The 12,456-nt window shown below is 34.0% G+C and overlaps 1 protein-coding gene across 1 annotated transcript; it reads right to left on the bottom strand.

The window, feature by feature from the left end:
* Positions 1 to 8,015: 8,015 nt before the first annotated feature.
* LOC114717804 (uncharacterized protein At4g37920) lies at positions 8,016 to 12,101 on the bottom strand. The gene is made up of 6 exons (XM_028902998.1): positions 11,723 to 12,101; positions 11,142 to 11,557; positions 10,591 to 10,759; positions 9,777 to 10,021; positions 8,664 to 8,851; positions 8,016 to 8,565 (listed from the first exon to the last, which is right to left on the bottom strand). Exons 1-6 carry the CDS (start codon positions 11,862 to 11,864, stop codon positions 8,406 to 8,408), a joined length of 1,320 nt encoding a protein of 439 aa, XP_028758831.1. The 5' UTR covers positions 11,865 to 12,101; the 3' UTR covers positions 8,016 to 8,405.
* Between the last annotated feature and the right edge of the window lie 355 nt (positions 12,102 to 12,456).

Here is a 12,456-nt window from a genome sequence, read left to right as displayed (position 1 = left end):
ATAGGTTACAAGAAGGTTATAAGGATGGTTGACGAAGTTTTGTGCATGCAAGTTACTTTTTGAATTATTATATATTGTTTTCTGTAAGGATGTTTATCCTATATGTTATTTGAAATTGTACTTTGCCCGCTTAACTATCTTGTAATCACTCCCTGTATACTTGTTGAATTGGAATTGTGGTTACTGGGTCAATTTGACTCACCCCGTGGTTATTGAACATTTTTCAAGTGAGGGTTCAAGTGTTGGTTCTAAGGGGAAGGTGTCCAAGGCTTGAGTTTTCCTTTCCACTTTGTATAGCCTCTGTTTTGGTATACATGATTTAACTGATGTATATTGCCAAACTTTAGGGCCTTTTTGTTATACTTAACATAATTTTAACTTTTCCGCTGCATTCTGGAATTATGTTGTTGGGCGGAGCCCTTTTTGACACATATGTGACTTTTATTTTGGTTGCGATTGTTATATGCATTAGTGATTGTTATTCTGATAGGCTTCAAAGGCCCTAGCCCATTTACAACTTGCTCTTAATTGTATTTTGAGATTTCAGAGTATTACTGATGGATTTGATACATACGTGGAAAAAAAAAAACCAAGTTTTGATTACTTCTTCTTTCATTAACTATCTTTACTATTCTAGAATATTAGCTACTTCTTTGTTATGGAAATAAATTGTTAATGACTATGGTAAATTTCTATTTAATTAGTTTTGTCCTTCCTACCATAGTTAACCTTTCGAAGTAATTATCGTTTTGAAAATGTTTATTTACCATGAATTACGGGTGTTGTTACATGAGTAATAGGGGAATAAGCCATAAACAACTTACTTTCTTCTTCAACCTTTTCTGTGAAATTGACTGCCTTTTGCCCATCTCTTTGTTTACTCCAACATTCAGCCTCTTTGTGACCATATTTCTTGCAATATCGACACTGTATTGCATTCTTATAATGCCTCTGCTCCCTAGAATGCCTCTGCTCACTAGACCTTCCTCTTCCTCTTCCACCACTACGTCCTCTACCATGAAATGCTCTGCCTCTGCCTCTGCCACCACCATTTTCAGATTTGTGGGAGGACGAATCTTCATTCACCTTAAATGCCTTTTCTACTATTTTTTTTCTTGTGATCTGTTTAGTCTATCTTCATGAGCTAACAAAGAACTCATCAACTTGTCAAAGGAGAATTTGGATAAATCTCTAGACTCTTCAATAGCTGTAACCACATGATCAAATTTTGCAGAGAGTCCTCAAGACTTTTGATACAATAATTTCATCGGTAAATTTCTCACCATAAGACTTCATAAGATTAACAAGGCTGGACACTCTAGACATATAATCTTGCACTGACTCTGTACTTTTCATCAACAAAGTTTCAAAATCTCATCATAATGTTTGCAATTTAACAGCAATTACCTTTTTATCTCCCAAATACTCTTGCTATAAAATCCCTCATGCCTCATTGGAAGTTGACGCTGCTGCAATTCTGGGAAATATGTCATCATCAAGTGTTTGCTGAATCATGAACAAGGCCTTTGAATCCTTCTTGCAACACTCCCACAGCTGTTGACGGGGCTTTGCTGATTGTGTATTATTGAATCCATGCTCCACTAGGTCTTATAGTTCTTGAGACTTGAAGAGAGTCTTCATCTTCAAACTCCAAAAATGATAATTAACCCCTTTAAAAATTGGAAGAAGGGCTGAGAAGTAACAGATGTTCTGTAAGGCACTCACACTTTCTTACTTGCTCTCGTTTGACTCTCCCCCACCCATAGCACACTCTTTTCCTTGCAATAGAAAAAGAAGGACCGAAATCTTATTTACATAAGGCTCTGATACCAAAATTATTGGTCAAAGACGAGAAAAGACGATAATTGGTGATGCTAATAAGAGACAAAAAGCAAGAAAGTATATTCTAAATATCACTCTTATTGTTGTTTTGTTAGGAATGCGGCATATGGGACCCTTAAATAGATAAAACAATAACAAATAATTGCAAAAAATTAGAACTAAACTAATAGGAAATACTGACCCAACTAACACACTATCTTGACCCACTAAGTTACACATAACAGATTGGATAAGCTTGAGTGAGCCCTACTCAACAGAAATATGACTCACGTGACTAACCCCCTAATTTTGAATCAATCAAACTAACAAGAAAAACCACCAAATGAGATAAGGTGTGAGATTTGTCGAGAATATAGTTTATCTATGTCTTATTATCAAGCATAGAGAGGTAAAGAGAAGGCATTAGCAAATACACAAGGAGCACCAGAGCAGTCAACATATTTATTCCTTGGTATTGCTAAAGAATAATGGAAGCAAACCTGAAAATAGTGGTGAAATGGGAAGGATGCCCTAACCGTAGGTTTATTAGGTTATTCATTGCATATGGATGTTGCATAAAAGGATTCTTTGGAGGATGTCAGCCTTTTTTGTTTGTTGATAGAACTCACCTCACTAGGCCATATCGAGGGACCATGTTATCTGCATCAACAATTGATGCTGATAATCAGCTTTATCCTATTGCATATGCTATAGTGGGAGGGGAGAACAATGATAATTGAACATGGTTTATGAATAATATGAAAGATATAGTAGGGTATGTGGAAGTGATAATTGTATTAGACAGACACAATGTAATAATACATGCAATTCAATTTGTGTTTATGGATAACAAACATGCCTATAGCAATGGGCATATAAAAGAAAACTTCAGCTCAGAATATTCAAAGGTTCATAGAGGCCCAAGAAGAAATATACCAATTAGAAAGGATGATGCTTTGAAATGTTAGATGCAATTGCTTATGCTAGAGTTGATTGTGACTTTGAAAGAGTAATGGCCAATATGCGACTTTTTAGTTCTCAACTGTCAAGATGGCTTGAAGATCATGGTCATATTGATCATTGGGCATTTTCACGGTTTCCATTTAGGAGATGGAAGAATATAACCACTAATTTGGTTGAGCCATATAATGCATGGCTTGTGAAAGAAAGGAAACATCAAGTCTTTATAATGATAAATGAGCATACAGAGAAGTTAGCAAAGAAAATGTTTACTAGCAAGAATGCAATAAAATTTTGGACTAATAGAGTTAGACCTAACATAAAAGCAAATTTGAAGGAAAATGTGTTTGTGCTGAGACAATGGAGGTTATTCAACATTCTGTCCATACTTTTCAAATATTAATTGGACAAGTTCGTGTTACTGTGAATCTTACATTGAGAGAATGTGCTTGTTGTGCTTGGCAAGTGTTTGGTATACCATGTCCGCATGCATGTGCATGCATTAAACATATGAATGGTAATGTTTACAGATATATTGAAGAATACTACTTAAATACAACACAAGAAAAGATATATAATAAGATAATGGCTCCAATTAAAATACATGACATGCCAAAGTTGAATGAGTTGCAGTATAGTGATTATCAGAATGAGACTTTTTTGTGGCCCCAATCACAAGTTGTCGTGCTAAGAGACCATACACAAGTAGACAAGAATTCCAATTCCAAGATAAGAAAATGTATAAATGTTCAAGGTGTCACTAGGAAGGGCATACTCGAAAAAGGTGCCAGAACCCAGATCCTTATTGACCCTGCCTTCTTCAAGTATACTATTAAAACACCCCGATCAGTTTTTTTTATATATATTTTGGTTTATGCATAGTTTAAGTTGCTGGCCCTCTTATATATTTTGGAATAGGGGCTTAATAATGTGCTATATAGTCTAAATTGCTAGTCCTCCTTTGTATTTTGGAATAGGGGTATAATGAGGTAGTATATGCATTATGTTATTAATCTTACTAATGTTATTTTTGTTGTAATAGGGTATCATCTGTTCTAACTCATTGTAAAGAACATACACTCTAGGTTTGGGGTAGGTCCTGCATAGTTCGGGATTATTGTGACATGTGAGAATAGAATCCCTTTCTCTCTCTCCTTCTCTAGCCTAACAATTTTATAAATCTTCTCATCATTCCAATATTGTAGTGCATCTTCAATTGATGGAACATCTTCACCGTCTAATGAAAACATTTGAAATAGCATTATCTGCCACCAAACAAAAGGTATTAATGATATATGATAATCATAATTTTCAAAGCACTAAGTTATAATACTTACCATCAAAAAATAAATACAACCACCAATATATTTGCTTCCTTCTCTGTTGTTTAATGCATTCTTGTATTATCCAACCTTCTTCATCAATTTATTAACCAAAAAATTGCACCAATTATAAGAACCTAGATCTATCTTATCATAGCAAATCATTCTCAATAATTGTGGGCTCACATTTCCATTTACAGGAGGATATAATAATGTCCCCAAGGTGTATAGAACCAAGATTGACTCTATTTCTTTATGTCAAATAACCTTTCACCCTCAAATTTCTCCCTCAATCTTTTATATAATTCACTTTCTATATGAGATTCGTTTAAGACCTCCTTTCCTTGATTTAGTAAGCCCATTACTATTTATACATCCTTCCTTTTTATTTTTTGCACATAATTCCTAATACATATAAACATATAATGGGATCAATTGCTCTAATCAATTCACAACAATGTGCATGATATATCTGTGCAAGTAACTTGTAATATCTGACCAAAGCCACTGTCATTAGCCTTAGCCCTTAACCTTTCATTCTTTCTCACATGCTTTGCTACTTCTACAAATTGTGTTGGTGAGTATCATGTTCGCAACTCTCCTTCTTTAATGGAAGAGGGACCTGCATTACAATCTCTTTCCTCCTTTGCTTTTCTTATATATCCACTCTTCTTTTCCTTTGATAACTTCTTCCATGCCTTTCTAAGATTTTCATTTGCTTTTTGTATTATGTTAAACTTCAATTTCTTTTCTTTTTTTTGTCTAACTAATAATTTTGCTTAAACAAATGTAGTTTAATGACTCTATTCCGTGCTTTCTTCTTTCCTTCTCTTTTTAACCATGCTTCCTCCAAATTTATGTAGTCAAGATATATCTATAGGCTAAATCATTTGAAATATCCATTGGACATAAAAACCATGTCAAATAAAACACAATATAAATATCAAAAATAATAATTAAATAATAAAACAATTAAAACTTGAGAATGAACTAGCTATTAACTTTACGATTTTCCACAACCTTTCTTCAATCTTTTCAGGTTTTTGATTTGCAGTTCATCTTCATAAGAACAAGCTTAAATATATCTATGTATTACACAAACATAAAATGCCAGTCCCAAAATAATTGAATACACAAACCAAAAAAATAAAGACGGAACAAGCAAAATGTAGTCAACAATGTGCAGACAAATTAAAGGTGAAGTCTTTTTCTAATCAGTCTTCACTGATTCTTTCATCATTCTAATCTCACGTTGCAGCAAGAAAAAACAAGAATTTATTTGGTGACAAATAGTAAACTGATTTAGTTTCCATTAGTTATATATATATATATATATATATATTTGTTGTAATAGGGTATCATCTGTTCTAACTCATTGTAAAGAACATACACTCTAGTTTGGGTAGGTCCTGCATAGTTCGGGATTGTTTGTGACATGTGAGAATAGAATCCCTTTCTCTCTCTCCTTCTCTACCTAACAATTTATAAATCTTCTCATCATTCCAATATTGTAGTGCATCTTCAATTGATGGAACATCTTCACCGTCTAATGAAAACATTTGAAATAGCATTATCTGCCACCAAACAAAAGGTATTAATGATATATGATAATCATAATTTTCAAAGCACTAAGTTATAATACTTACCATCAAAATTAAATACAACCACCAATATATTTGCTTCCTTCTCTGTTGTTTAATGCATTCTTGTATTATCTAACCTCCTTCATCAATTTATTAACCAAAAAATTGCACCAATTATAAGAACCTAGATCTATCTTATCATAGCAAATCATTCTCAATAATTGTGGGCTCACATTTCCATTTACAGGAGGACATAATAATGTCCCCAAGGTGTATAGAACCAAGATTGACTCTATTTCTTTATGTCAAATAACCTTTCACCCTCAAATTTCTCCCTCAATCTTTTATATAATTCACTTTCTATATGAGATTCGTTTAAGACCTCCTTTCCTTGATTTAGTAAGCCCATTACTATTTATACATCCTTCCTTTTTATTTTTTGCACATAATTCCTAATACATATTAAACATATAATGGGATCAATTGCTCTAATCAATTCACAACAATGTGCATGATATATCTGTGCAAGTAACTTGTAATATCTGACCAAAGCCACTGTCATTAGCCTTAGCCCTTAACCTTTCATTCTTTCTCACATCACATGCTTTGCTACTTCTACAATTGTGTTGGTGAGTATCATGTTCGCAACTCTCCTTCTTTAATGGAAGAGGGACCTACATTACAATCTCTTTCCTCCTTTGCTTTTCTTATATATCCACTCTTCTTTTCCTTTGATAACTTCTTCCATGCCTTTCTAAGATTTTCATTTGCTTTTTGTATTATGTTAAACTTCAATTTCTTTTTTTTTTTTTGTCTAACTAATAATTTTGCTTAAACAAATGCAGTTTAATGACTCTATTCCGTGCTTTCTTCTTTCCTTCTCTTTTAACCATGCTTCCCTCCAAATTTATGTAGTCAAGATATATCTATAGGCTAAATCATTTGAAATATCCATTGGACATAAAAACCATGTCAAATAAAACACAATATAAATATCAAAACTAATAATTAAATAATAAAACAATTAAAACTTGAGAATGAACTAGCTATTAACTTTACGATTTATCCACAACCTTTCTTCAATCTTTTCAGGTTTTTGATTTGGAGTTCATCTTCATAAGAACAAGCTTAAATATATCTATGTATTACACAAACATAAAATGCCAGTCCCAAAATAATTGAATACACAAACCAAAAAATAAAGACGGAACAAGCAAAATGTAGTCAACAATGTGCAGACAAATTAAAGGTGAAGTCTTTTTCTAATCAGTCTTCACTGATTCTTTCATCATTCTAATCTCACGTTGCAGCAAGAAAAAACAAGAATTTAATTTGGTGACCAATAGTAAACTGATTTAGTTTCCATTAGTTATATATATATTTTTTCATTTAACAGCAAAAAGCACCTTCAAGTTCAAAAAAGCATTACATATATATATACACACACACATATCACCAATTTGTGCATTCTTCAAATAAGCAATATTAAGCTAGTAGACAATGACTTCAGCAAAATTATTAAACTGGTCAGATCTCCCATGGACCCAAAAAATTTTAAAACCCATCAATGTTACTCTCTTTAACAATATATGGATTTACTACCAGTCTGTGCTTCCTAAGGCAAAGCAGGGGAAAACCAAATGGAAATTATTGCAACAATACGAAGACGAGAAATCAAGAGTTTGGAAAAAAAATTATTGAAGCACCCTTCCCCTGCTGAATGGAAGTGAAAGAAAATGGGAATATAATGACGGATTACCAAGTTTCCGTCTCTCTACTCACCAACGTGAATACGGTGAACTTCATCGCTTGCTGTCGTCTCTATGGCAGTAATGAATCAAACAAAACTCTTTTGCCGTTTTCGCTTGCTCCCCTAATGAATTAGATGAAACTCCTTTGCCGTTTTCACTTGCTCCCCTACCTAGTCGTGCGATCACTTGATCCCTGCTCATCCGTGTTTGACTTGTCCTAATTTCCCTCTTCTACTTTGTCTTTCTTTTAAATTTTAGTTTAGGACAATATAGTAATTTTATCCACATATTAAATCTTCCTTAAGGACCTCAGCTGTTCAAATATTTGCAGGGACCAATTCCCAAATAAATTTCCAAATAGATATTTTTCACCAATTTTCCCATGTTTCTTTTCTTTTCATTTTGGCCTGTACCAGATGTTTCTGTTAAGTTTTAGACAAATAATCATCCAAAGGGAAATGATAAGCAAGTGATTGCAGAATATTTTATTCGTCTTCGTCTCCACTACTTATTTCAGATGCAACATTTTCCACCTCATAATGATATTCGAGACATGTCGAGTGTAATTTGATCAAACATTTACATAAAAAATAGTGCAATTAATAAATATGGAACATAATAACTCAAAACCGAAATATATTGTACAAGACGACATTGGCCAGATAAGTATCAACATCAAGTTTGAATCCTTCCTCCCCAAAATTACTTGTCCTCCCACTGATTATCTCAATCAAGATTAATCTGGACCAGTGTGACTTTTGAAAACCAGTCAAAGTATAATAATCAAAAATAAAAAACTAACGGTGGTAATTAGCCCTGTTTCCTACTTCAGCGAATTCTGTTCTAAGAAAGTTGTCACTAAAAACTACCAAGACTTCGGACACTTCCTAGCAGCTGTGCAAAATCCTAAACAAGGTTTGCAGTTTTCACGGACATAGAACATTTGTAGGCTAGGGATAAGGTTTTATTCACATAAAATTGTCTTCCACTACCTTCCTCAGCTCCTCCAATTTCTGGATAACCTTTGGATTCAACAAATCTCGAGCTTCCCTTATTAGGGTGCCTTCTCCACTCAGATTATAAGCGTCCACCACAGCTTTTATCCAGGTATGAAGCTTCTCAGGAGTCCTACAAACATAAAGTGAACAAGGAAAAGAAGTGATGCCTTAAAGTTGCAATTGCATCATATTTCAGAAAAATTCTATGATTCAAGATTCAATACATACGTGTATAAGGTATCCTCATCAGATCCTTCAAGTTCTTCTCCAGGGGTAAATGCATCTTTGAGGGCACACATTTGCTCCTCGGGATCCTCAATTCTAATAACGTGCTTGATTATTCGAATCTCCTTCGGTACCAGTCTCTGAAGATTACCAACTGCTGTCTTGTATAAATGATATAGTACATCTTTCACCTGCAAGATTTTACACGTCTCAGACACAATTACAAAATAATGTTTGTAAATTACATTTTAGTAATAACTAGAATGCACATCCGAAATAAGTAGAATTCTCAGATGCACAAGATCCCAGAAGTTATCGTATCACCAAAGATTATATTCAAGAAACTTTATTTTCACACATGGAATAAGAGATTTTATAGCTTCATATCCAGCATATTTAGTTTTTAATCCATAAGCAGATGGTGAACAATAGATTAGACCTTTATTCTTACTTTTCCCAAAATCATGGTATTTCATTTGCTTCATCACTGTTTATCACCAACCGAAAGAAGAGAAGAGAAGAAAGAAAAAGACAAAGAATATCAGTTTACAAAATCAACAAAAGCAGCAAGCTTTTATCCCATTAAGTGAATATCACTCCACATAAAGGGCAAAATTTATTTCGCTACGAGTAAAAGGAGATAATAATTCGCTAGGGTGGTAAATTTAGAGGAGAGTTGCTTTTGGGAAAAAATAATTTTTGGAAGGATTAATTAAGAAATAACTACTTTTGGAGGAAGATTACAAGCCTGTTTGAAATAGCTTATAAGTAACTTTTCAATCGTGATTTACGAAATACAAAGTAAGCATGTGAAAAAAATTTTGTTTCAGTTTACGTGAAACGTGTTTATAAGTGATTTCTAGTGCCATAACAAACGAGGCCTACATCTTCAGGAATGTCAACTAAAGAAATTTTACAACAATAGGCATTGTTTCCATAACATGGGGCAAAAATACAGAGTCCAGGGGACCTCTTCACTAGGGGGAAAAGTAACAATGATAATAAAACTAAGGAACACTTTACAATTGTCATAATCATTCAAAACTTTTTAGCCTGTGTTTATAACGCAAGATACATCACATAATAAGGGAAACAGCATTTGCTCAGGTCAATTACCTCATCTTTCATCATATTTGACTCTTTTGCAGCTGACCAAGCTTTGGTGATCATCAATACCAATGTTGAATCAAGTTCTTTCTTCTCAGCAAGAGTATCTATCTTTTTGCAGGCAGCATCCAGAGAAGGAGAATTAATAATATCTTGGAATTTCAATTCTGCAGCATTTAATGCTTCAATGCTCTCAGTTGTCGCATCATATGCTTGCACTGCCGCCAAGCACGTGTTCCCAAGCTTTGCCAGTTCTGGTCACATAATGCACAAAGAAAACTATATGAAACAAATGCCGACGATATGAATGAATCTAAAACGCATCAAATATTAAAATGAATCTTCTCCCAAAGAGTATTATACAGAAGCGTAGTATGTCGCCACAAACATAAGAGACTCAAGTCTTTCTTGCACACTTATGAATGAAGCAAAGAAATCCTAGTGCTAGCAAACAGAATTCCACCCAGGATATTCTGGATAATAATACATCTTCATGACCACTAAATCATGGTCAAATTAAAATCAAACTGCAGGTTCAATATAGCTTTTGGGGAAAAAAAAGGTTCAATATTACTTGTTCTCTTTTAACAATTTAACATCTTAGTTTCAACGGATATAATTATGTGGCTCACCAAGTTTTCATCTCAGCATAAAATAGCAACTCTATCTTAAGTGATATGGAAAAATAAGATATTCTGGACTGATTTTTACTCTTGGCTATCGTTTAATTATCCACCACAAAAGAACATAAGCCTCCATGTTAGAAGAATCAACATTGACTCAAATTATAAAGAAGAATGCAAGTATAACAATTAAGTCTAACCATTTTGCTCTGTCGGGTTGTCATAATAGGACTCTGCTACAGTGTGAAGGTGAACAAAGAATTCTTTGGTGAAGTCTTTGCGACAGCGGGAGACAATTTCATTAATTTCTGATTGTGACTCTTTGATCACTTGAAGAAGTTCATTGTGTCTCTGCACATCTTCATCAATCTGAAAAAAGAACATACTGTGTAGATTGAATGTAATAGCAACCGGAAACATCATACTTATCACTTAGATTCTTGGTACTATATTAGAAGCACAAAATTACCCAAGAGACCAAGAAAATTTAGTTCTTTACACTTGTCTCATTGTCCAACTGATGAAGCAAACAACAAACTTGCATTTTGAAATATTCACACAATCTCTTTCACATTCAAGCAAAATGAGAAGATAACAAAAAGGGAGCTGAGGAATAATACTGTAGTAGTATTTTAGCTGAATTATTATATTTTTCACTGCAATCAAATTCATACACGAAACAAAACAAAAACAAGTCGTACACAGAGAGGCAGGCAAGGAGGCAAGGAGAATTCAGAATTATATGATAAACCTCTTTAAGCTTCCTTCCAAGCCGAAGCAAATTCTGCTTCATCACTGGATCTCTCTCATCATCAGCTCTATCTTGACAACGTGCAAAAAAATGGGGCCTAATATTGTCCCACTCCTTGCTGAAAGCTAACAACCTTCTCCAATCAGTTGGAGTTGGCTTGTCAACCATGAAAACATCAATAAGCTTGTCACAAACTCTAACCATTCGACTGTCATCCAAGCACTGAGCACCATCACTATCACCCCTTTCCTCACCCCTTTGATTAGGCTCATCATGAACTGAGGCAGCTTCAGAAGCATGCGAAGACGATAATCCTTGACAAACACAATCATGTCGCACTTCACTTCTGTCACCAACAACAGAAGTAGTTGGGGATGACTGTGGCCATCTTGCCTGTTTAACCAATAAATTACGGCCTGGAATTCAATATCATATATTAGTTACATGACCTGCCAATTTTACTTCAAATCAACCCCGAAAACAACACCCAAAAAAAAAAAAAAGACACACAAGACCTATAAGAAGTTGAACACTTTTTGTGTAAGGAAGCTAAACACCTTAGTAGAAAAGTAGCTACTTGCCTTTATTACTGAACTTCAAGCAAGAGAGTTGAGTTGGGCTTTTTAACGATAATGGTCGACCAGAATTGAAAGCAGCAATGGTTATAGGAAACCTTAATTGCACAGCACAACATGATTGAAGAATAGCAGTACTTAACTCCATTTATTTGAACTTTTCCCTCTAAAGATTAACAAAAAGCTTAGTTCGTGCTAAAGCAATAGAAACCCGATTTGAATCCAGATATTAAAACCAAGATTAGTCAGCTTGCAAATCCCTCACGACTTAACGAGATGGAGTTGGGCGATAACGAATCCCTAATTTCTACCGGCCAAGGCAACGCGCCCGGCTAGGTTGGCCGCTGGCGGCGGAATCGGGACAGGGAAGAAAAGAAAAAAGTACTTGGAGGAGGGGGGGGGGAGAAATCAGCGATGGAAACCGCTCCTCACAAGATTAATGAAACGTTGCGCATGAGCAACCAATTTTAGAGAAAATTATTTTTTATAAAATTTCATGAACCTTACTAAATTTTTTTTGTTTCAATTAACAATATTTTAACGGAAGTGCATTTCAATAAATGAAATTACATAAATTCCATAAATAAAAATTGTTGGATCAAACAATAATTTTTTCAACTAAAATTGAATCAAACAATAATGATCTAACTAAAAAAAATAAAGTATAAAAATCTGATTCAAAGTTGAGATGAACTACAAGAATTTATAAATTAATTTTTCTTAAATTTTAAAGATGCTTA

This window comes from Neltuma alba, unplaced genomic scaffold (genome assembly GCF_004799145.2).
Source record: "Neltuma alba isolate B1F8T4 unplaced genomic scaffold, ASM479914v2 tig00011777_pilon, whole genome shotgun sequence".
In the NCBI taxonomy this organism is placed as follows: Eukaryota; Viridiplantae; Streptophyta; class Magnoliopsida; order Fabales; family Fabaceae; genus Neltuma; species Neltuma alba.
This window is presented reverse-complemented; position numbering and strand designations above follow the sequence as displayed.

Excerpts from the sequence above, each read along its gene's own strand:
- LOC114717804 (XM_028902998.1), bottom strand. The coding sequence starts at position 11,864 with ATGGAGTTAAGTACTGCTATTCTTCAATCATGTTGTGCTGTGCAATTA. Across the intron at positions 10,022-10,590 it reads CAACCCGACAGAGCAAAATG|AACTGGCAAAGCTTGGGAAC; the intron begins GTTAGACTTAAT and ends TTATGTGACCAG. Across the intron at positions 8,852-9,776 it reads CAAATATGATGAAAGATGAG|GTGAAAGATGTACTATATCA; the intron begins GTAATTGACCTG and ends AAAATCTTGCAG.